Raw genomic sequence first — 25615 nt, forward strand, 5'->3', positions numbered from 1 at the left:
AATCAGGATTAACTGTTAAAGTACCTCTCCTCTGAAAATGACGACTAAATAGAACCAAACATTCCTTACACAAATTCTTTGCATCCTCCTCCTCAGACCAGAGGTGAAGATGCACTGCTCAGTCTGCTTCTGAGTACTATCACTCTTCCAAGAAACAAAAATGTTTGCTCTGATACACAGAACTGGTGTTTTGCTACAAAGCAACAACTTTATTAGGAAGTAGTGCATAACCTGATCCTAACAGCCAGTGCGCTTGGAGGATTCAGCTTCCTTAAGTCCAGGCAGAGGAATACGGGTTTTGCATTTCCCTGGGAGATGGTTAAACTAGTGGGCTACTATACAGAGATAAACAATGTTAACAACTTCTGCAAATGCTTCTGCTTTTCATGAACTGCAAGCAGTCTTTCCTATCAAGAAAATCTAGGGATAGAAAGTGCTTTGTATAGCTTCCAGGTATTTGTGGAGCTTTAAACACTTAAACATACTTTCATGGTGTTTGGGAGAATCTTAGTACAAGAGACTTACTCAAGGGTCTTTAAAGACTGCTTGTATAAAAGGTGAACAGAACTAGATACCTGCAATTACATGGCTGTCATCCTAGTAAATAAATCACAATGTTTCATCTTTTGCATAGAAGGAAATAAAAGACAAAGGCACATCCTAACATTTAGCACTCATGCCTGGGCATATTAAATGACCTCCAGTTTTCAACTGGATCAGAGAACAGGGTGTGGATATTCTCACCTGGTCTGCACATTAGAGTGATGACAGTTTTGATTTTTTTGTTACCACCACAGCTGTCTCCATTGGAATAGGTAAGTTGAATATTTTCTCCAACCTTTTTAGGAGGAGATACAAATCTTCCAAGATTCTTACTCTTGTTTTCTTTATCTGTAAAGACAGTAAACACATCGCTTTTGTTTCCCTGGAAAGAAGTGAAGTTTACCCTATTAAGAGAATATTAACTAGCCAAATGAAAAGTCTTAAGAAAGCATATGTTTAGGAGTTTGGTTTTAACCTCATCAAAACCATGCTACAAAGCTGGAGGAGAGTAATACCATTCTTTTGTTAGAAAAGACTACTTGCATCATTTCTTCTTGGGTCTTTGGGAGCACAAGAGAAATGTGCTCCTAATTTTTTTTTCCCTCCAACTACTGAAGGCACTCAGGGCAGCCAATTCCATTTGCAGAAGTGCCAAGCCTTCACAGAGCCTTTTAAAAAAAAAAAAAAAAAGAAACAACCAAAAAGACTCACCTACAGAGCAAATAGCAGCATCATCTGGGCAGCTGGAAGCTCCTCCTCTCTTCAGCACTTTATGGCAGACATTGATGTAATAATGCTTCCTCCCTACCTCCACAAAGCTGCTGTCCACAGCTTCCCAGTTCTGGGCGAGCTCTGAAATACAGAGGGTCGTTAAGGACAAGTCAACCGGCTTAATTGTTCTAGCCTCTCCATGCCAAAATACATTCTATCACAAAAAAGGACCCACATTTAAAACCACTTAGGATGACAGCAACCAAGGCAGTTATGGATATGGCTACTTTCATAAGGCACTCACTCCTTTTGGGATGAGGGAAGTGAATGCCAGTACCCCAGAAATTCAAGCCGATTTATGTTCAGCTAAAGAATTGCATGTCAACTCAGAACAAAAGTAATTGAAAGCTAGTTTTCATTGCCATACCTGAACTGCGGATCAGAGGTGACAAGTCATAGTGTTTTTTCTTATCAGCAACTCTGCAAAGAAGATCTTCTTTCTCTTTAACACATGCATATTTTGTATCCCAAGTGAAAAAATATGTGCAGTCCACTTCACCAGTAAACACCGGAGTTCCTCTACCATCATTGCCTTAACATTGAAGATGGATAAACAGATATTAGGTTTCCAGAGGGGGAAGGGGAGAAAAGCAAGGAGAGTTGAGGACTAGCAATAAGCAAGGTTTGCTGCACACGACTTGTGTTTGTGCTTTGGGTTGGGGTTTTTTTTTTGTTTGGGCTCTGGGGTTTTTTTTTCCTGCTGTCTGAGATACAAGGCTCTTTTACACCTCAATATTTTTGATCAACAGTGCAAATTTAGAATAGTAGTGCTACTACATAGCACAAAACAATCCTGCCAACCATAGAAATTAGTGCTTACTCTAACAATATTTATTCCTTCGCATTCCTTCAACCGTAAGGTCTACTAGCAAGCACAGAAGTCAAACCCTGAGCAGAATCATCACAGCTTGTTAAACTCACCTGCTGTTTCATTGCACTCAAAGTTTATGACAGTCATTCTCTGAAAGCCGGAACTACACGCATCCCCATTCGGATAAATTAAAGTGAGATCCCCATCAGAATACCTGAGTAAAAAGTCAGGTTTAGATAGAAACATGGGATCAGACACAGTCAGGCAGGGTTCTTCACATAACAGAAGCCACACTCTTGTTTATTTAGTAATTGTCTCCCTCAAAGGCAAAACAAATGCTTATTCAACATTAATACTGGCATTTCTACTGCAACAAAGGCTTGCAGCCACTGATTTTTCTGGTTACTTTTCGCGAACTTTTATAAAGTTTAAAGAATGCTCTAAAGCTATTCGAGCTTTGAATAGAACAGAGTATCTGTGCTTTCACTTCAAATAATTTTTTCAATTGGAAGGGACCTACAACAATCACCTAGTCCAACTGCCTGACCAATTCAGGGCTGATCAAAAGTTAAAGCATGTTATCAAGGGCAGTGTCCAAATGCCTCTTAAACACTGAGAGGCTTGGGGCATCAACCACTTCCCTAGGAAGCCTGTTCCAGTGTTTGACTCCCCTCTTGGTAGAGAAATGCTTCTTAATGTCCAGTCTAAGCTTCCCCCAGCACAGCTTTGAAACACTCCCACACGTCCTATCACTGGATATCAGGGAGAAGGGCTCAGCACCTCCCTCTCTACTTCCCCTCCTCAGGAAGCTGTGGAGAGCAATGAGGTTGCCCCTCAGCCTCATTTTCTCCGAAGGTGGAATATCTGTTCCCATTAGTTTATTGCATGGCTGTTTTTGCAGGTGGAAGAAGTCATACTTTCTGAAAGATTGCTCCAACAAATCTTTCACATGCTTATAGACAGAATGGAAGACCATATCTAGGTGAATAATTTCTGCTTTGCAAACTCATGCAAACTATTGTCCTAGTATGCCACTTGGGTATCCTGAAGGTTTTTAAAAATTAAAAAAAATAAAAAAATCACAAAATCATGGGTTTCAGTAGTCTTGGTTATGATTAATGCATGCTGCTGCAAAGGAAGCAGAGATGCCCTCTTGTTGAGGACAGCTTCTAAAACATCCAATCCTGATGACACTTTACATGTAAAACTCAAGGTGGGAAAGAGGTGACAAGGTGAAAGAGCTCAATCTGCAATTATGACAACAAAGTCGATGAAAGTTTCTTCCCTGTCTAGGCAATGGCCTCTACCAACCGCATCTGCTCCTTCATTCACTAACACTATCCTGGTATACTGTTAACGTTTTTCTATACAAAACCGCGCAAACACACTTGCACTTTTCATCAAATATTGCTTACGTGACAAACAAGGGCATCAAATTAGGAAACAAAGATCAGTCACTCAGAGAAGTTAACAGGGCTGCAGAGCCTTTACACACCTTAGGGTTTGGTTCTGAAATCTTCCTGCCACTTTTTGCTGGTTATTTGAAGATTTTACTTGGCAAGATGAAGTGTATCCTGTACTGTCCTTGCAGTTACCTGCAGTGGTTTTCCCACATACATTCAAGTAATAATAATACTCCTCTTTGTCATCTTTGGCAAAATATGGTGTGACATAATCTGAATAAGAAAAAGCAAAGTGTTCTAAAACAGAGCAGAACAGCAAAAAACCCAAGTATCTATAGAGGATGTTTTTCCTGACTCCAAACATGGAACTGGAAAACTGGCTAGTTACACCACAGGAGAAAAAACAGTGAGCTTACCTGGAAGTTGAGTAAGTGGTTTTAAATCAATGGAGATATCATGTTGCTCATTAGTCAGAAGACAGCTCCTACTCTCCAGGTAATCCCTGTGACAGGCATACTCAGTAACCCACTCAATTTCATACCGGCAATTTGTTTTTGCCGTGAGTTTGGGACCTGCACTCTGATAAAGAAGTGAACAGAATTTAAGTTACAACTACAGAGACTTATTTGAAATATAATCTTTAAAGCAACAGTATCGCATTTGTTTAGGGTCAGTAGTGACTAACTTCACCTGTAAATTGCTTAACAGCTACAAACGTTGTCTCTGGCCTCTCAGAAACAGGTGTTGAGAAGAAACTAAAACAGCACTTAGTAATGATGTGACAAACTAGAAGTCTAAACAAAGGTAAAATATCAGGCATTAGCAGAAGGTCAGCAGCAGTAACAGAACACTAAAAGGCACTTTTCCTTAAGATGTTGGCAAAAACAGAAATACATGAGCCCAAATTGCTAAGCACTCCTTGGATTGTGTTTGCCTCAGAGGAGTCCTCAAAGAAGGGAGCAGAGATCAAGTGTTCTCCAAAGGCAAAGCAGCCTCTTAAGACACTGGTGTTTTAGCAACTTTGATTCTCTCAGTCCAAATCAAGACTGAAAGACATCTGAGAATTCCTTAGCCAACACTTCCACTGGGTGCATTTTATGCAGTGAAATATTTTTGCACTCTAGGAGAAGGGGTAGCCTTGTTTTTCCTCGCTTTAAAGTGAAATATTTAGAAGCTCACCTTGTTTCATAAATCTGTATTTCTGCCACCCACTAAAACAGGCAGATATACAGGTAAAGTATCAGGTAAGTTAAAGGCATAAGTAACATTAGCAATAGTATTCATACTATGTGTGTGCACAGCTGTAGTGAGGTTTTACAAAGTGACAGTAGAGAAAGGCCTATGGTTTGTTTCTGTAGTGATGAGGATAAAGCATGGTATCTATCTAGGTCAGACAAGAGACAAGACATTAATCCAAAAGTTAGCCAGACAAGAATTCCTCCTTCACTAACCTGCAACAAAAAGCATCACGCTATGAAATGGCAGAGCATTAGCAACAGCCGCTCTGGCCCAATTTAAGGAGTGTGAGTGGCGGCATCACGTCAAACTGATCATCATACTACACTGAAGCTAGGCTAAGACTATGTCCTGCAAAAACTGAGCTGCTTAACACTACAGATTTTACTTTAAGGTAACAGAAGTTCATAAGCCTGCTTAGTAAGAGATAGTCTTTTGGCATGCAGTCACACTTGATAGCAATTTCCCCCCCAGCCCGCGGAAGGCCAGGTTAATAAAGAAACAAGTTACTGACAATAGTTGTAAGCACGCCAGCCTGACTGATGATGGGAGAGTGCTCATCAGCAAGCAGAGCCAAGAATTAACAGTGCACTAACTCTGCCCTATTCTCAGAGGAAAGTTTTGAAGCCAGAAAAGGACAAATTCACCAAAACAAGAAAGAATACATCCCAGGAAAATTTTATTTAAGTTCCTGTTTTTCTCGTATACTCTTCAAAAAGTCTTCTAGACTTTATTTAGATTCCTACATGCTTCACAAGCTGCAAACCAGGAGGATTTCTGTTCCCTTCAGTCTTCAATAAAAATGAAACACAATGCACACAAAAGTTAAAGACCAACTGTTTAACATAAACCAAAACAGCAAAGTTACCTCTTCTCCCCTCTTTGATGGGCACACAAAAGTTATCGTCACTGCTGGGTTATGGCCTAGGCAGAAATCTGGCTTTTCTTCATCACTGTATATTCTCTCATAACTCAATACCAGCCTAGAAACAGAAAACGGCAAGCCAAAAATACAATTAAGATGCTATGCACCGTACAGAAGAAGGAATTTTTGAAAGAGCATCCGCCCTTTGCTAGATACCCAGGCAGGATATACCAAAGTAGATCTGCTCCTGAAAGATATTTTTATGGAGGTCTTCATTCCTTTAATCTTACAGTTAACCAAAATAAAGATTAAGATAGTCCTAGCAAAATTGCTTAATACAGCATCCTCAGTTGAGGCCCTGCTCAATGCCTTGTAACCCATATTGTAGCAGAAACTTGGCTGACAGCCACAAGAACGTTCTAGCTTTGCTCTCAAACTGCTAGAGAACAGATGTGATAGACGCTCTTGCAACTTTTGGAAGTAATAACCACTCATGTTCTACCACATTCCTATACTTTACTACCTCCATATGTATAATCTCTTTCCATTCTGCCTCCAGAAGTTAAAGCTAGATGAACTTCTTATCAAGTTGTCAGAAGCAAGGCACCTGGGACAGACAACACAAGGCAGGAGCAGGAGAATGAAACATGGTTAACTATCTGACAGGGAGAGACAAATGGCAAGATGACTTGGATGAGAAAACAAGGAGACCAGCACAACTCCCCAGCTAAGCATCATTGTTCTATACAATCTAACAGGAAGAAAACAACAGCTCACAGAGGGGTGACAGCCTGGCTTCAGGTTAGCCACACCTCTAACTGGCCTGGACAGATACACAATCACCTTACTCTCTTCCCAGGCCACCCTAGTCTGATTGAGCACATACAATGAATTTTCCTCAAGCAATGAAGAGCTCTTCAATCCTAGCAGGGATAAGATAAAGCTTTCCTTTTATAGAGTACTAGTTGCACTTTAATATGAGAACAAGCTTGTGCTTCCTCAGATGTAAGCTTCTGCCTTGGTACAGAACACCAAGGGTTTTGGGGGTTTCGTTTGGTGGGGTTTTTGCCCTTTTTTTTTTGTTTTGGTTTGGGCTTTGTGTTTTGTTTTTGTTTGTGGCATGTTTTTTTTTTTTAATTATTATTATTATTTCAAGCTATACTTCCAGCACCAAAGGCAGCAAACAGAGGCAGCATCAAGGAAACAGTTTCTCCTAGTCCCACCTCTGCCATCACCAGGAACAATAAGCCTTGCATTGCTTATCTATTTCTTCTATTAAGAACTTATTAACGCAAAGGGACAGAAGGGCAACATCCATCAACTTGTAAAGTACTCCTGGGCAGTAAAGTGAGCCAAATACAGCACATAAACACAGAGACAGCCAAGTGCATTTACCCTGTGGGCCCTCAGACAGTAGGCAGATGGGGTCAAAGAGACCCCATCTGGGACTGCAGAGAGCAGTGATCATCCCTCACTTCTGAGATTTTTTTCAATTCTGTAAAAAGGAGTCTCTCACAATGAAGAGGAAAATTTGATCTGTTATGGCAGTACAACAGGATGCTTGAAAGACTCTGCCCTGCCAGTATTTGAAGAAATTTTTTATGCCAATGCTTCAAAATTGAAGCAGTATTGATGTTAAGCTTTAGAAGATTCATCTGTTACCAAGACTGCTTTTTCCAACCCAGATGACCGAGAAGCATTCACAGAAGGATCAACACAAAAATTACATACCTGTCTTTGTCATGAAGTTTCAGCTGTTCCTGTGGATGGCCAACATCATATGCCTGACCGTCATGTAGCAAGCAAGCAGCACTGCCAGCTGGGCAGTTTCTGGTCTCTCCACTTGAGCTTCCTGTTATAGAATACAGAAAATAGACTATAGGACTCAGTTTCTAAGCCCTTCTCTACCTAAAGTATCTTGCAGTTTTATCCGTGGGCTCACTTACCATTCATTGATTTACCCTTTTCTAAAGATACCTTTGAAATGGTTACATTAAAATGCCAAATGGCAAGACAAAACCTGAAGTGCTCGTGATATGGGGGCAAATTCATGCTGCCCTGTTTTTAGGGAACAAATTCATCTTTCCTGCCAAAGTAGCTGCAGCTAGTTTCCAGTTGCTAGTACAACACAACACCAAGGTGATACCAAGTAACAGGTAACCTCTCCCCACAAGGAAGGGTTTTTTACCCTTCTTTGTTTCTTACAAACTAACTTATTCAAAGCTGACAGCAAAAAGTTTCAGCCTAACAAGATCTTTCAAAGAACAGACCTGCTGTTAAAACTAGAAGTATTAAACCCTTAACAAGTGCACAAAATACATATTTAACTGTAGAGTAAAAAACACAGTGGGAGTATACAGCTAAACGAGCCTTTGCAGCAAGTTTCAAATGAGCTATTTTGCTGGTTTAATTCCTTACATATATAGCTCCCAACTGACATGAAAGTGCTAGCTATGCACCATTACTTACCCAAGCACCTAAACACTATTTCAGGTGCACCTCAGGACATTCACTTGGAACTAAGCAACAGCCTGAACTGGAGCACAAAGTAATAATTTGGAGCACATGAAGTGCCACGAACCATCTCGGTCCTATTTGGCAGCAAACAGAAGCAGCTACAAGACAAGACAAGCTCTTCCACTCAGTCCAGTTTAAGTCAACTTTTCTAGCAGTACTTGCCCATCCAGAAGGGGTATATCTCTGAACACCTCAACAGTTGAAGAGTAAAACTTGGCTTCACAGAAAGCAGCCTTCAAGTCATCAAAAGTAGCTTAGAACAATAATGCAAGTACTAAAGTACTGATCTTTGGTCATAGGACAACCTCAACTGAGGCACTGGAAAAGAACCACGCAACTAGAAATTTATACACCAACAGGTGACACAAGCAAGAGTTCACACCTAAGTCCCTGCAGATGTTTATGAACAAAGAATCATCATCAGAATCATCCACCAAGTAGTGTCCTGAAACTTGGATGAGAGGATTCAAGTCATGTTTCTTCAAGTCTTCATCAAACACATAGCAAGGGACCTAGAACAACAACAAAAAATTACATGCAATCCACGCTACATAAGTAGGGAGGAGTTATGAACAGTCATATATAAAGCCAAGTTAACATGTGGAAAAGGTTTTTACTTCTGGAAGCTCAAATGCTTAAAGCTAGACATGCTGACTAAAATGAGGCTAAAAGTTAGACTGTTCTGCTCTAGCTTTTAGAAGAGTTTTACTATAAACTACCATAAAGATGACAAAAAACACTGAAGAGTTATTTATCATTCTCAGCTCCACCCACTTCCAACAGATGGTTTATATGCCTATGTTAGGTCTATGGAGGTTGTTAGGATTCATTTAGGGTGGGGGCAGGTGGTTAGAGTAAAATTGCCAGATGTGTGAAGAGTAACTTCTGCAGAGATAGTACACAGATTACCTCTTTCACAGGTTTAAACAAGTCTTTCTTGCAAGCCACAAAGGTTCTCCACTCAAAATAGTGAACACATTCTGTTGCTGTTACAAATTCAGGGGTACCCTATTTAAAGAAGAAAAAAAGTAGTTGTTTGAAAAAACAGACTTCAGCTTTATTTTTTATTTTTTAGACAGCAAGAATTTAATTCAAGAGATTAAGAAAAACAGAATACAGCATGTCACAGAGCAAGGGCACAGAGTGTCTTAATAGCACTTGTTAATAGCAAGTTTGGTATCTAACAGCTTTGTTGGTAAACTCAGGAAGACACAGGGTGCCAAATTCTTCTCAGTCTGCACACAGACCAATTCTCTAATTAACATGTGCCAGTCCTAATATGCAGTGATTGTACTACATCTTTTAGAAGCACTCACTGTGCCAATTGATACTGGCAGAAGCACCAGTCACATCTAGTTACTACAAAGGAAAACGCCAATAGAAACGTGTATAAATAGATGAAGAGCAAGGCAACACATGGTTTACCAGTTCCCTGTTTTTTTTTATCCTCCAAAGAATACTGATTATCAATCTCTTCTGCGACAAAAGTATACCTCTGATCTTAGCTACTTATTTTTATAGGGTCATGTTAATACACACTTGTATCTATTTCAAGATGGTGGATCTACCGCGGTTCAGGGCTGGATGCTCAACTGAATGTCTCTACTTCAAGAAACAACTGAATGTCTCTACTTCAAGAAAGACATCAGATTCTTCCATTCTCCCATTCACCTCAGCTAGAAGCACTTCAGCATATTTAAACTGATTCCCTCCCTGTTTAACCCTGCCATAAAAGCATCGGAAACAAGTTGTTCCAGACATTACTACAAAATCCTTTTACTAGGTCACATGAAGAATAGGTGTTAGAACTACACTAACCAGAAGGTTGAAGCTCATTATGATCTGGTGTTATAGCTGGAGTTGAGCAATAATTTTTAATTTACTTTAAGGAGTCATCTGCTGAAACAGAACAAGAAGCACTCTAATCTCTGCTGCACTGGCAATTTGTTTGAATTGGCCAGGTTTCCAAGACGGGGTGTGCAACAGTATCATCAGTGCCAACAGCAGCACTAGTAAGTACTTCTCTCCGATACACAAATACGTAAACTGATCACAGTCTGTAGAGAATACTAAGCTGTGGTATCAGTTAGGTGTCTGGAAGGTATTAACTCCAAAAGCATGTGGAGGTGAACTGCATACGCACAGGCTCCCTAGGAGCTTTTGGGGGATCTCTATTCACACTCTAAGCAGATTCCCACAAAAAACTACTGCTCCAGAAGCCCAGCTGGACACAAGCACAGTTAGTTCAACTATGTGCAGAGAAAGCCTAAGGCTTACTGTTGTCAGCTACGCTGACCCATAACAGAGGTCAGTCATCTTCTTCAATGCTGTTCTATTAAACAGCCATGCTAGGTCCACAGCTTGGGCACCGCCAGCATTTAAACAATAGCTCTCATTGTTACAGCACCCTGTACCCTGTTGACTCATTCTTCCATATTGCACTATTAAAATACTACAGTGCAACCCCTGTAAAAACATTAAAGACACAGAAGGGCCTGTGATCAGAGCTAAGCTGTGGATCTGCAATTATTTCCTACCGGGACTGAATTTTGAAAGCCACAGTAGATAACGACCTTAATTTGGTAGTAAAACATAACTATCTCTTCCTTAAGCTATGAAGCTCAGTAATTAGTACATCCACAAGTACAGCAAGTCTCCTTAAAAAACAAGTTAGAAGTACTTGTCATTTCCATTGAAGATAAGAACACGTGATTCAGACTTACCAGTGTTTTCCCACACAGGAAATTAATGTTGCTTTGAATTTGGTGCTGACTGCCTTGCTGCAAGCAGTTATGTGTAGTGTTGAGTTCCAGAATGGTTTTAGAAACACTTTGCAAGCCTAAGTCACCTAGGGTTTAAAAAAAAAAAAAAAAAAAAAAGGGGGGAGAAAACGGGTGTTATCATAATACAGCACCTCCACAGAAGCTCAGACAGGCTCTAATTTCAAGCACTGAAAAGTACATGACGCATCAGTCCACTTGAAGATGATCTTTGAACAGAATAAGCTGAAGAACTTCCTTGCAGTTCTTGCAATTTGGAAGACTAGAGCCAAGTTAAGAAACTGTTTGTTATCTCTAATCACACTTCTACTTTCTCAAAGGTTTTTAGCAAAAATTTTGAATGTTAAGAAGCTCAACAGCAGGTGCCACCACAAACTAGTCACTGCCTTAGGAACAAGGGACTCCATCAGAAAACCATTACCAACTAGTTCCAAGTACCACAATTCACTCCTTCCTCCCACCAGCTTCTACTTATCAGCTTTTTAGCCTTTAAGCCATTTATACAAATAGCATCAGCACAACATGAGAGAAAGTCTATCACAGAATGATTTGGGTTAGAAGGGATCTTCAAAGGTCACCTAGTCAAACCCCCCTGCCACAGGCAGCGACACCTTCCTCTAGACCAGGTTGCTCAGGGACCCGTCCAACCTGACCTTGAATGTTTTCACGAATGGGCCACCTAACCACCTCTCTGGGCAACCTGGGCCAGGGTTTCACCACCCTCATTGTAAAAAAAAAAAAAAAAAAAAAAAAAAAAAAAAAATTCTTCCTCATATCTAGTCTGAGTCTAACCTCCTTTAGTTTAAAACCATTATATGTTGTCCTATCACAACAAGCACTACTAAAAAGTTTGTCCCCATCTTCCTTATATGTCCCCTTTAAGTACTAAAAAGCTGCAATAAAGTCTCCCTGGAGCTTTCTCTTCTCCAGACTGAACAACCCCAACTCTCTCAGCCTGTCCTCACAGGAGAGGTGCTCCAGCCCTCTCATTTTTGTTGCCCTCCTCCGGATCCCCTCCTACAGGTCCGTGTCTTTCTTGTACTGGGGGCCCCAGAGTTGGACGCAGTACTCCAGGTGGGGTCTCACCAGAGCAGAGCAGAGGGGCAGAATCACCTCCCTCGACCTGCTGGCCACGCTGCTTTTGATGCAGCCCAGGATATGGCTGGCCTTCTGGGCTGCACATGCACATTGCTGTCTCTACTTACATCTTAATCTTAAGCCTACTTAACGAAGAACCCACTGGTGCCTGGGAACAGCGACTGTACTGGCATTGCCTGCAGACAAACCCAACACAGATCCCTTGCCTCAGTGCATGTCCCCTTGCAGCTCCCACCCCCTTTAGCACAGCTTGCACGAAGGCTGGGCTCAGTGGTGCACCACTGGGCATCCCTCTCCTCCACAGCACCTGACACGAAGGTGAAAGGTGGAGCACATTTCAGGTCATGATAAGTACCAGCTCAGGCCACTGAAGCGCTCCTGCTCAAACCTCTTTTGGCTCGCATTAAGCGCCAAGCCCTTTTAGATCTAGCATGCCAACTCCACCCCGTCCATTTTTGATAGGTAAATTTTAATTCTGCAAAGAGTTTGGGTTGAACTATAGAGAATACTACAAAATGCGAGCATTCACTGACATCTCCCTTTCCATTTTTGTTGATGTCCACACCAGGGAGAAAGCAAGTCAAAACCATAATTATTGTAGACGTTAGCTTTGCACCTAGTCCAGATGTTGTTTCATCTCAAAAACACATTTGCTGGAACTTTGCCGAGCCTCTTATCTCCTCACTCAAGGCAAGCAAAACTACACTAGACCCAACTAATATAGTACTGAGAGCAAAAGAAGCAGAAGTAAGTGAAGTGGGCAGGAAGAGGGTACAAGAATCTCAAAAATTTTTTGCAGAAACATCATTTCAGACCCCCATACTCCAGGCTGTTACCAGCTGTCCGTGGTTCTCCTAGTGATGGGCATTATTTGGCAGCTTTCCAGAAAGTTCCCCAGCACTATTTTTCAGTCCAGTCCTACAAAGGAACTGGGAAGAGATCCATTTGTGACTGCTTCTGATGATCATAGGTTGGCATTGAACTGTAGCAGAGAGAAACCAACCATAGCCACCAAACTTGCCAGTAAAGCTGAAACGGTGGCAGTCAGAACAGAAACTTCATGCTAACCCACACGGCATGCCCTCAGTAGCTCAGGGCTCTTCTACTCAATGCTGCACATGCTCACGCTAACTGTGTTACAGGAAGGCACATTAAGATGCTCATACCTAAGCAGCCATTCACAGCACTCCCAGGGTGTGACTCACCAGGGAGACGAGTATTACAGACCGTTCAATAACCCTCCACCTTCTCAAGGGAAGGTAAGAGTGGAGATGTGCCAGCCCAAAAGAATGTCAGCGCAGACTAAACACATAGATGCACACATGTGCACAGGCTGAGAACCTGCAACAGTGGAGCACGTTACCATCACTGCGGTTCAGCGCCACCTTCCAGGGACCACCTTCCATGCCTTTTATATTTCCTGGCACTCTTGTTATCAAAAGGCTATCTAAAGGTTTTAAGACTTCCAGCACTGGTGCTGACAAAGGTGCCATATAGCCCTTTTAAACCTAAGAGTTACATGCTACTTTGAGAGCAAGATTTCTACTTATCACAGCATTGCTTAGAAGATGCTGGCAAAGTGTTCTCTTTTCTTCCCTAGATTAGTAGAAGGAAGCAAACGCAACTTTCTAGTCAAAAGAGCTGTGTATAGTAACAATATGCCCACATAATTAAAAACTTTCTGGTTATAAATGTACAGTTTTAAACCCCAACGTAGCAGAGAACTTACGGCAGCACCATCTGAGAACTTATCTCAATGCTCTGTAAGCATTAGTTTTCTCCCAGCTCTGACAACACACGACATTGTGCTAAAGGCCATGTGAGCCAACTCAAATTTCCTCAGTTAAAGTGACATTCAAGAAAAATCAAGTTAAGCCAGTACCTCTTGTTTACTACAGGCCAATACGCACGCTCTCCTCCCTCCCCTGCATGCTTAAAACTAGTTTGGGAACTTGCTAAAACTTTTAGCAAGAATCTCTTCACCAGCACGTGACTCCTCCCGTCCCTGCTTACAGAGCAAGCAGTCTCATGAACCATCCCCTCACACCATCAGCTTCCCGTGACCTTCCTTCCAGAGCACCAGTTCTGCAACCAACTTTTCCATAACATCAAGCTCTCTCTTCAGTGATCACTCACATAGCTTCATGACTTTAGAGATGCATTCCTTCCGCAAAGTAACACACTAAAATCAGGTAGTACAGCTCACAAAAATTAGCAGTGGATACTTCATATTACACAGTTGTGCTAAATCAGTACCAAAGACACTGTCCACAACATCTTTTACTCAACTCCTTCATCTCTCCAGCTGTTTGGAAGGAGAAAGGCAATCACGGAGGACATCCGATGGGTCGTCCAGAAGAAGGGGGCCTTTAGGTAGCAGCTATCATTTTATGTTGTTCTACTGCAGCTGGACAAAGCACATGTTTCACCACTACAGTTAACAAACAGTTACGGTAATATTTCTGCTTTTAATTTTAGTAGTAGTTCAGTCACATGGCAGACGAGTCACTAGGTGTCACACTAAGTTAAATAAGTACCACATCATTTCCATCCTCACTGATGTTCAAGAACTAAGCATTTGCCTACACCTTGAAAACTTCTAAGGTTAATCAATGAAGCTTTGTGTAGGAGAGGCCTTTGGGGTCTCAGCATTGAACAGTCACAGTGCGTACGGCCTTACCCCCCCATCAAAGTTGGGATCAACAAACAGAACCAGCTCTATAGCTGTTACCTCTTGCATAGCTGATATTTAAAAGCAAAACTATAAGTTGCAGTGAAAGCTTCTTTCTGTAAGAATGAGGAAGAGATCTGATTAAGCCCATATTTGAATAAAGTTTTATCACCTGGCAAATTGCTCTTCTTCCCCCAAATCAAAGCCTGCACTCAGCTTTTTCATACCAGTAATCTCATATCAACTGAATTGCTTGAAGACAGGTATGCAGCTTAGCTTTCAAGTAACTGGAACCTACGCTGGGAGTCTGTACCTGCCTACAAGGGGATTAAGGAGATTCCTCTTTTCTCATTAAGAGTAATTATTCTTTTGGGGTTTTTTTTGACAAACAAGAGGCTTGATAATCCATTAGCATGATCTCAACTCAGTGGGATGGTGCTGAAGCTCCAACACAACTAGAGGCAGTACAGTGACGCATGGCAGGTGTCACTAATAAGCCTCAGACTTACCAAGAACAAGACTTAGATAGTTTGACCAATAAAACAAAGCAAAATTCAGTGTCGACTTTAACTGCACTGCCTTGATTTCTTAATTTATTGCAGGGTGGCTAAAAACATATCTTACTTGAACAGGATTTGTGGCTTAATCCTCAAGAGTCAATTCAAACAGCCTCTGCAAGACCAAGTTATGATTGTTGTCAAATCCTCTTCCACCCAGTAGTAGTCAGGTAGTAAGATACACAAGGTTTGCATACAGCAGAATATTCGATACTGCTCATGGTCATCACCCAGCTCTGTTCTCCCTTCCTCTTTCCACAAGAAGCGTGGAACAAAACCTACAGAAGCCTCCAGGTCTCACACTTCCCTGGGGACAACAGGCTTCCTCAATCTGTCATGTTCCAGTCTCACTCAAAAAAAAACATTTTAAAACAGATGCCCAGATGCTGTTTCCTTTCGTGATCCACAGACAACTGAAGACTCAACCACATGAGTTGAGACCCACATCAGCAGGAAACAAAATTCTTGCTGTACCATTTAGGAATGAAACACATTAACAATGTCAAGTGGTCTACTGAGATATTGTGCTCCTAAGAGTAGAAGACGCCTCTATACGCAATTGCAGTTTGAACTCAGGTGCATCTAACCACACATCCCAGAAAACTCTGGAGCTTGGAACTACTGAACTACATTTTTAAAATAACACAACACGCAGAACTGAGATATACTTTTATTCATGCACCCAATGATTTTATAAGCCTGCATTGCAACACTAGTAGTATGTTTGAAAAGCACCGATTGACCACAGCCTGAAACCAAAGTATGTCTACAGTTAATGGAGAGGGGTGGGGAGAATGGAGGTTAACTAGCTGCTGTTGCATCTGCATACAGGCAAGAATCACCTTCCTCCTCACCATCTTCCAGCAGTTCAAGCTCAAACACTTTTGCTGAAGACTTACAGCTTCTCATAAACACTGTCTCTTATGGAAAGCAAAATTGGCAAGCATGTTAGGTTCAGACTTCAGATCTGCAGGACAAGAGACAGTTTGAAGAGATACTACCCTTCAGAAAGTTATTGCTTTATTTTATTAGAAGTAACAGTCAACTACCAGAAAACCTCTTCATCAGTATTCATATATTGTTGTTTCACTAGCTGAAGCACAGAAGCAACCTTGGAAGTGACAAGCATCCATGAAAATACGCACACAAATACTGTTCAGAGCACAATTTGCTTCTGATTGATGAAGCCATGTGCAAGCACGCTTATAGGAATATGCCAGTTTCATATTTAGATCAGTATGCAGAAGTCCACCACTACTCAGAATACCAAGGACATCTGTGAACTACCGAAGCAGACACCAGATTTGACAAGTGTAACTGAAAACAGAGGACTACATGTACTTGACTTCCTTTCTGTGTGTAACAGGAAGGTTAACAAGACTCCAAGATGACATTACAGAGAGGAACCTGACTCTGAACAGAGCAATACAACAAAGGCTAGGTTGTAGCATAGTTTAGAGCTACAACTCAAGCTTTATCCTGTGTTCAGTATCAAGCTTCAAACCAGGCTGTGTACAGTGCACACCTTGCCACAGTTAGATGCACTTACTGCTACTTGAGATAGCCTTCCACAGTTTCACACTACAGTAGTTAACTAGACCATAAGATAAGTTTCACTGTCCTGTGAAGTGATTACCTGCAATCGGATCATATTTTCCCAAGCCTCCACAGTAAGTGTACAACCGAATAAGGTTTTACACTGTTCTGAGAAGACAAAAAAACTTTGCTAGCATGTCAAAGTTTGCAGTAGTTAGAAGACCATCCATTAACATGACTCTGAACTACTTATGAGGAAGGGTGGTTGTTTACTTACCTACAGACACATAGGTCTTCTTATTGATGTCATATGCACAGACTGCACTTGATCTTCCACACTCTTCAACACCAAAACAGAAGTTTATTTTATAAAGCACGTGTTTGTCTGTATCAATTGCTTCCCATGTGTAACTGAAAAGAAAAAAAAAAAGCCCATCAATCAGTATGAATACTGTCTGCACTGCCATCCTCTAGGCACCAGTCCCTGAAATAACCAAGTTATAAAGCTAACAGCACCCCTAACTGGAGTTTCATACTTGTGGTCTATATCTGTAAATGCCAGAAATAATTGTTACTGTGTCAGGGACAAGAACAAAACAGATATAACCACTTGAGGAACATATATCAGGTCCATTTTCCCCTTTCATGAACAGCCAACCACCCATTCTTCCCCCTCAACTGTCTGTGAAGGTCACCCTGAATAGGTATATCACAGATGGTGAACCTGTTTCCTTGACAGTCTGATAAACTTCTCAAATGTCTTTGGCAGAGTGCACACTACTGCATTTTATCAATACCCAGTAACAGTGGCAGAAGAACTAAGTCTGAGCGTTAAGTCTAGAACAGCCAGCCACATCCTGCCTGCCAGCAGCCAAGCGGAGCCACCTACCTTCAGCGTCAAAATTGGGGTTGAGATTCTCACAGCATTCAGACTGAAAGATGCTAATAATGTTTATTAGGGCCTAGCTGCACCTTTATGCACTTTAATAGCTAGATATAGATCTCTATAAATATATATATATATCTGTATCTCAACATTGAAAGGACAGTTTCTGAAGGGTGATGTCAGAAGCTGGAAAGCAAGCAGAGCTATCCACGAGAGACTCCGTGAAAGATCACACTAGCTAGCTACAGCAGTATCAGAAAGTCAGCTGTCTAAATACTGATAAAGGAACACGAAGCTCTGGCTAAATACAAAGGGGAATAAATGAGAGTAACAGGAAAAAAATTAAATGCAGTGTAGTTCAGAGGTAGAGCAAGGATTTGTTTGCCTCACAGCAAGGCGGCACGACTGCAGCGAGATGTGGTCAGCCACATGACACAGCACCAACCAGTTTCGAGGCAGGCCCAGGTCAGCTAGTTTGAAGCCAGGAGCTCTTTCGACAGCCTGGCGTACTAGCACGGTGCTCTGGCCAAGCTCTGTTCAAAAGGCAGAGCTCAGTAAACATTTCATAGAATCTGCCGTCAGCTTGGCTCAGCTACACCTTTTCTGGCGCTGGCAGCAGCCTGTATCCTCTGGAAGGTATTGATTTCTGCAGCATAAGAGATTCTTCAGCTTCCCTTCTATCCCAAGTGGAAACTCCAGTAGGATTTAATACAGAGTCATCACATCAGAAAACTGAGGACCGCACAGTGACTTATTAGGTATTCCCATTACTTTCAACTCACACAGGGTTTAATGAGTCTATCTGACCCATAGAAGCTTTTATCTTCATCTACAGACGAGTACCAAACCCAGCGAGGGAGCTCAACTCCCCTCACTCAGCTAGCAGGAAATCAGAAGTTGACCAGAAGCTTCACCCATAAGGTTTGTTTGCCTTCATCTCTAGCCCATAGGTGTTGCACCACTTGACATTATCACACCCCAGATCCCCCCCAGGAGGGGAACCCATTCTTTTTCTGCTTCCAAAGCCCAATCCCTGGGTGAGGAAAGGGCAACAGCAGTTCAGCTACTTTACTCTAGATTTTGAATCCTCCAGGAACTCCTCTCAAATCCAGTGCATCCCATCTCTAATCAAAGAGCCAGCAGTAAAATGCCACATACTTTTCCCATTTAATTACTGACTACAGAGTTCTTGGCTTCCCTGTACTACAACTGCCTTATTAATTTCAGTCTGCTAATGGCTGGAAGAAGTTAGGGACAACTACAAGAAAGTCCTCTCTGTGAGCTGAAACAAAACAAAACAAAAAAAACTTTATATCCTAATTATATTGGGATATAAAGGCTCAAATATAATAACATAAGGCTCAAAAAACAACTTACTAGGTACTGAGTCATACCTAAAAGACCAATAAAATTACTTTTTAATCAGATTCAAGGACTGTGTCTCAATCCTAGACAAATACTTGCCATTATTCTTTCCTCATAAGGAGGCAGAGCTGACATTTTACAGTCACACTTATTAGTGCTCTGAGCCAGTTTCTTGCATTTCTGAAGTGGATAAAGACAAACCCAATGAGGGATGATGATGAGAACTGAGCTACAGTACAGAATAACCAAAGTTAAGGAATGGAAGAAAGCTTGACAACACACAATCACACACACACAAATTTAGAAGAACCTGACTCTACCTTCAAGGGCTCTAAAAACAGCAGTAGACTAAGACTAAATAAAGCCTTTTTGACCTCCAGGAGAAAATGCATTTCAGTCAAAATACAATTTCTTCATAATGAAGTCCTAGAAAGTTAGCATTTCACTGAAAAATTCCCAAGGGTTCCAGTACTCTTTTTTTGACTGGTTTTGGAAGACAACAAAAAGGTAATATACAATACTGAGGTATGAAGTTCTTGATCAAGCTAGAGTGTTTTTTAGTATATTTTTAGTTTTTTCAGTTTGGGTGGGGTTTTTTTGTTTTAGAGATCTTGCAAATTAAAATCTGTTTGTGAACTGAATGAGAATGCAAGTTCTTTACACAACAGAATTATCGCTCTATGAGATATTAAGGGGTTTGCTTTCCTAGTTCCATGTTATGAAACAGAGGAAATCAACATCTTCAAGTCATTTCACCCACATGCCAGAAGCAAAAAAGAAACAAGATGAGCAGCTTACAGAACAGAAGCAAAGCAGTCACTGCAGCCAGCCCTTCCCTCTGCCCCTTCACTGGCCCCTGAACAGGGAAGGCTCAGGAATCCTTCAAAACAGTCCACAGAAAGGAAATAACAAATCCCATGTTTAATTGTGTTCCAAACCACAAATTCAGTGCCACACAAAAATTAAAATATAATGCAGTTCTGTAGTAGTATTACTTTCAAGGAAGTTCAAGGGACTTTTTTTTTTTAAACGGGTGGGAGGAGCAGGGCAGGATTTATTCCTTGGGAGTAACAGCAGGCTGGATGCAGTCTCGGCAGCTGTTCTCAGAGATGCAAAACGCGCTTTCACAGTAAAAGCAAGAATTACTTCTCTCACAAGTAAGACTCCTGGCATTAAGTCATTGCCTGGGAATAGTTTCAAGTTGCATGTGCTCCACTTTCCAACAAGATACAAGCTGACCTCTCCACTGCATCCTGTAATGGAAACAATTTGTTGGCAATCACGCTGCCCATCCTGACCACAACTGAGCCACGCAGTCCAGCTTCCTCCAGCACTCACCTCCACCTGCGGTGATGCCTCACGTAATTACCCCTTTGGCTGGGGCCAGCCAAAGTTATCTTGTTTGAAGGGCTTAAGCTATCCCGGATTCACTGCAGTTGAGCTAGTTTAGGGAGCTGTTACACCAACAGCTCTAAAAAGCAACAGCCTCAGTCACAGGGTGGGGTGCGATGTACCCTCTATCCAAGGGGCTCGGTACTGCTGCTGCCTCGCCGATGGCACCATTCAAGAGCCATTTCTGGTGTAGTACAAGATCTGGGCTCAAACATGGCATCTGCCTCGATTAAAACTGTCCAACACTTATTTTTGCTGAAATCACAACATGACTCCTGCTTCCAGGTTAACCCAACCGCAGATTATCCCAGAGTCAGAGGCCTGAAATATGCACTCACACCAACAACCCTCCCCCCGGCCCCGTCCAGGGCAGGCTCTCCTGCACTCCCCTCTCCTCTGTGCTGCTGGCCCCAGCGCCTAACACACACCAGACCCAGGGACTGCCCTCTTTTGAAATTAACGCAGCAAAAACAAGAATGTGTGTGGAGAGGTGACTGAGCCCAGCCAGTTCTGAGGCAGGGAGGATCCCCTGCTGGAGGCAGCACCAGCCCAGGCCACTGTCGAAAGCAGTTGCACAAGCAAGGTCCAAACGAGTTACTGGCAATAACCTTGCCTGCAGGTCAGCCTTTCCAGCTACCTAGCTTTGTTTTTAAGACACTGAAACAACAGCATGAAAAAGAAAATTAAGCTACTTTTTTTGGTTTAAGATCAAAAAGAGCGCTCTGCGGTTTTTTGACAAAGCAAAGCAGTAACTCGTGGAAAAAATAACATGAGAAAGGGAAAAGCAAGTCTAGTTTACCTTGCGAACCAGTAGCTCAGGCGCTGGAGTCAGATAAGGTGCAGATGGCTAACGGCTGTCACAGCACATGCGTCCCCACACCAGAGCCACTTTCAGGTCTGAGCGCTACCAAACCACTTCAAACGCAACACAGCGCCAGAAAGACTACTGCTACCATTCTCACAACCACGCTCGAGTTTCTGGTTCCCAAACCCTGGCCTAAAGGATGATCGCTAGGAAGAAGAGAACACCCTGCTCCCACCAGCTATAAAGTACAGTTACAAGGAAACATGTGTTTGCTCTCTGGTGAATGCTCTGAACGGCCCATTTTGCCGGAGGGGCAGTTGCACAGATGACCTGGCACAGAGACAACAAAGGAACCTACAACCACAGAGCTGGAAGGCTGATCCATACATGATTATGCATTCTCATAATTTTGTCCCCAGCAGCTCCTTAGGTATGAAAGCATGGCAGAGAAGAAACTAATACCTGAAGCTCTTTACAAGCCCATTCAACCAGCACGATCACAGGTAGACAAGCTCAGGAACAACTTCCAGGATGACCATTTCAAATTTGAAGCTAGCAGCTCAGATCCACTACTTGCCACAGAAATCACTGTTAGATGTGGCTAACATTTTAGCACACTTATGTATGGTCAAGAAACATCTACGTCAAAGCAAGTCCTCCTTACAGAAAATCAAAGCTTGAATAGCACAAGGTACAGAGCTATCGCTATGCTTCAAGAGCTTTTTAATGCATCCCTATTCATGCTGAGCTCTGCTCTAGCTTAGCTTTCACCTTTTCCAACCATCATGCACAGTGCATGTCTTCAGGCAAGTTTTCTTGCATATGCGTCATACGCAACAGCCTTACAGTTACACCACAAGCTGATCAGCTTTCCCCATCCAGAAGACATTTGGTCTTTCATGCTATACTCTAAACCCCATCTATTACATCACGTTATAGAACATGGAAATAAAGGCACAGCAATTTGAAGTTCAAGTACGCAAGAGCTATAGGAAGCTCATGTGCTGAGAAATCACATTTAAGCCATTACAATGGCAGCTCCCCAGGCACATGAAGCAACCATGCACATACGCAAATAAGTCCAGTAATGACTTATTTATGACATCTCCCACTTAAATAAGTTAAAGTACTTAATAGAGCTGAGCAAGTTCACCTAAAGGTCACCTCTCTATACTCAGCACACCCTTCTTCACCAAGGCTAAGCTGAACGCTACACCCAGGGTCTCCATCAGCACACAAGAACACAGTTGTGGTTTCACGACAAAGGCTGAAAAGACAGCATTTGAATGAACAAAGCTATACATACAGACAACTGTAGGAGTTGTGTTATTTAAAACTACAACATTAAATGTAAAGTAGACAACCCCAAAACTGGAAATTCTGCATAACAGCAATCCTGTGATATACAAGAGTTTGAGGACTTTTCCTTCCACTCAAGAGTCCAAAAGTTATAGAAGTTATGCAGCAACTCCTATGCTTGCACAGAAGACAAAAACAGTACCTGTCATCAAACTGTCTCTCATGGAGGGTAGATTATCAGGCAAAACAGCGGGCAGAGGCGGCAGCTTGTACTTGCTGCTCTGCCATCACACTCAAAACATTTCCTGCAACTTTTTTAGAGGGGAAGGAAAGTTTTATAGTAACTTCCCTGATGTTACATGGAAGCTGAACCCAAACTGTCAAGCTTTCTTTTGTTTTTAAAGTAGATGGATTTAAAAAAACAGCCCACAAAATCAACTGTAACTCCAAAATTTGTTAATCCTGTGTTGTCACACGAAAAATGTAAGGGGAAGAAGGAAAAACAGGGAAAGAGACCAAACTAGCTAGCAACTTTTATATCCAACCAGTTCCCTGTAGTCTTTCCCAGGTGCTCATACTGCAGCAATCCTGGAGAGACTTCTACACAGAAAATAAAAAGCGAATTCCAATTGCAAGTCACATGACAGCAGTCAGCTGTCAGAGCACACAAGAAGGAAGGAGAAAGCATGATGAAACCAGTCACCACAAGCCACGACATTTAACAAAGTTTCAGAGAAGCAAAGCTTTTTTTCTTTCCCCCAGACCGTCCAAGCATACTAGCAGTAAGGCTACACAAAACAAGCAATGAAAACCACTACCTCAAGTTTGCCTCATGCTGCAGTTCTTGCACAAACCAGTTTTGACACTTCTCCTCCCTGCAAGACAGCAGTCCTCACTCTTATTTAAAAGACAGTCAGTGCCTCTTCTAACCCCCAACATTTTTCTTCCTTGGCCACTTTTTGACATTCACACGCCAGACAGAGACTAGCCCTATTAGGCCACACAAAAGTCAGGACACCATTTTCTTAACAGTTGTAAAATAATCAAAACCTTGTCTTAAGGGAGTGCAAAAATAGGTTGGTCATGGACTTGTCCTGCACACCCATGTTGTATCTTTTGGCTGAGACATCAGCCAGCAGTGTAGGTGTTTGCGTCACCTAACTGCATCATCCCTCACTTGGTAGCTTTTCTGCAACTGTGCCTGAGATGACACTTCACCACCAATCTCCATGAGGTCTTCCCAACATGTCAGACTGAAAGTTCTTGGTTTTTCCTTTACCCATGCTAGATTACGAGGCATAAGTCCTTCGAAGCAGTTTTTCCCACCATAGCACAACAGCAAGCACATGTTTTTGAAGCAGTCTATCTTACAAGGAAAACTGCCAATCGTGCTATCTATTCACAATTTATTTTTCACTTGCTAGTAACAAAAGAAAACTACCTTAAGTTTTTTTGCATCCAAAAAGAAACTGCATGTCTCAATGGCACTCCCAAATATTCCTCTACTCACAGGCATGCAACAAAACTAAGACAGACGCTGACAGGACTTGATGCTATTCTAAAAATAGGAACAGCTTGAAAATCAAGCCTTTTGGGGTACAATTTTTTTAAAAAATCATTAGAATAAGGGGAGTTAAATTCCCTGCAGAAGCCATACAATAGATTGTCATTTCTGTCTCAACCCTACAGTTAGAGTGGTCATCTGACAAAAACATTTTCTGCTACTCTCATGGGTTAATCTTGCAAGCAAACCCACTTTTCCCCTTTTTCATCATTTAATATTCTCATACCCCACACCCCACCAAGAGGGGAGCCCATTCCCTCCGGTGACCCAACCTGTGCCCTCAGTGCCACATTCATTGTGTTACACTGGTGCCTGCCCAGTGCCACCGATCAAGATGAAGCATTCCTACAAGTACCACAGCATACTCTGGCTAAATACCAGAGAAATGAAGACTAGCATAATATCGTTGCCAGACTAAATTCATGGCTGAATTCAGAGTAGGAACGTGCCAAAACATGAAGAACGGCGCCATTTCCACACAGCCGTTCTCATTTCTCAAAGCTTTCTTAACTCCCCTGCAAGTAACTTAATGGAATCTGATGATACCCTTAGTAAAAAGGTGACTGTCAAGTGATGTCCCTTCCAAACCACTTCTGTTTTTTTCACACTGGAACGGGTGCAGTGACATAAACCACCACTCCTGGCCACAGGCGACCTGAAGAGAGCAAGTCTCCCCATCTTCTCACCTGCGGGTTTCCTGTATCCGCAGGGAGCCACGGGCGATGCGGTCCTACGGGGGGCTGCCCCACGCCGCCAGCCCTCAGCCCCCCCTCCGAGGAGACCCAGGCAGCTTCACCGGCCTCCCACGGTGCTGCGGCGCGCTCGCCACAGACGCAGCTTGCTGTGCTACCTTGGGAACACCCGCACGCCCAGCGCTCCCCGGCACGACCCTCGACTGAACGGGCCACAAAAAAGCCCTGCCCGGGCCGCCCCAGGGAGGGGGCCCGCCCGCTCACAGGCGGCCCCGCGGAGGGCAGGAGCGAGCAGGAGCACCCGGAGACACACACACGCCCCGCCTCGCCCCGCACTTCGCCGGCTACAGCCTTTCCCCACGGGAGGGCAGGCCCTCTCCGGCCGCCGCGCCCACCGCCCCGTCCCGCCGGCCGCCCCCCGCTGCCCACCTGCACAGATCCCGGTAGGCGTCGCTCAGGCCGGCGGCGGCGGCCCCGCTACCTCCCCCCGGCCGCAGGGGGAGCGACAGGAGGAGAAGGAGCGGGGCGAGCGCAGCGGCGGCGCGGAGGGCGGTGGGTGCCATGGGCGCGGGCCGGGCTGGGCCGGGCAGCGGCGGCGGCTGCCCCGGGACGTCAGGCGGCGCCGGCGACCAGCGGGCACGTCATGTGACCTCCCCGCCCTCCCACTCACCACCCGGTCATGTGACCGCCGTCATGTGCGGGCGCCGTGCTCACATGACGCGCGCCCCTTCCCCCGCCGACCAGTGGGCGGGGCCTCCCGTTTCCCCCCCTCAACACACACCCCCCCCGCCCTCACCGCATTCCCGACCCCGCACGTGCTGGGC

At 43.1% G+C, this 25615-nt stretch overlaps 1 protein-coding gene across 2 annotated transcripts in view; it reads right to left on the bottom strand.

Moving 5' to 3' along the window:
* IGF2R (insulin like growth factor 2 receptor) overlaps positions 1–25434 on the bottom strand; it is a 60072-nt gene extending 34638 nt beyond the window's left edge. The window contains exons 1-13 of one of the 2 annotated variants that reach the window (XR_008465210.1): positions 25221–25434; positions 17066–17199; positions 10870–10994; positions 9056–9154; positions 8529–8658; positions 7361–7481; positions 5633–5747; positions 3945–4107; positions 3621–3801; positions 2236–2339; positions 1682–1846; positions 1255–1395; positions 745–891 (exon numbers count right to left, since the gene is read on the bottom strand). Coding sequence is in view for 1 of the 2 variants with exons in the window: in XM_054193911.1 (XP_054049886.1) it covers positions 745–891; positions 1255–1395; positions 1682–1846; positions 2236–2339; positions 3621–3801; positions 3945–4107; positions 5633–5747; positions 7361–7481; positions 8529–8658; positions 9056–9154; positions 10870–10994; positions 17066–17199; positions 25221–25354 (1759 nt within the window). In the remaining variant the exon portion in view is untranslated. The remainder of the gene's footprint in view (positions 1–744; positions 892–1254; positions 1396–1681; positions 1847–2235; positions 2340–3620; positions 3802–3944; positions 4108–5632; positions 5748–7360; positions 7482–8528; positions 8659–9055; positions 9155–10869; positions 10995–17065; positions 17200–25220) is intronic. The other variant, XM_054193911.1, reaches the window with a different exon arrangement.
* Positions 25435–25615: the final 181 nt, after the last annotated feature.

Source organism: Rissa tridactyla, chromosome 3 (assembly GCF_028500815.1).
Source record: "Rissa tridactyla isolate bRisTri1 chromosome 3, bRisTri1.patW.cur.20221130, whole genome shotgun sequence".
Taxonomy (NCBI): domain Eukaryota; kingdom Metazoa; phylum Chordata; class Aves; order Charadriiformes; family Laridae; genus Rissa; species Rissa tridactyla.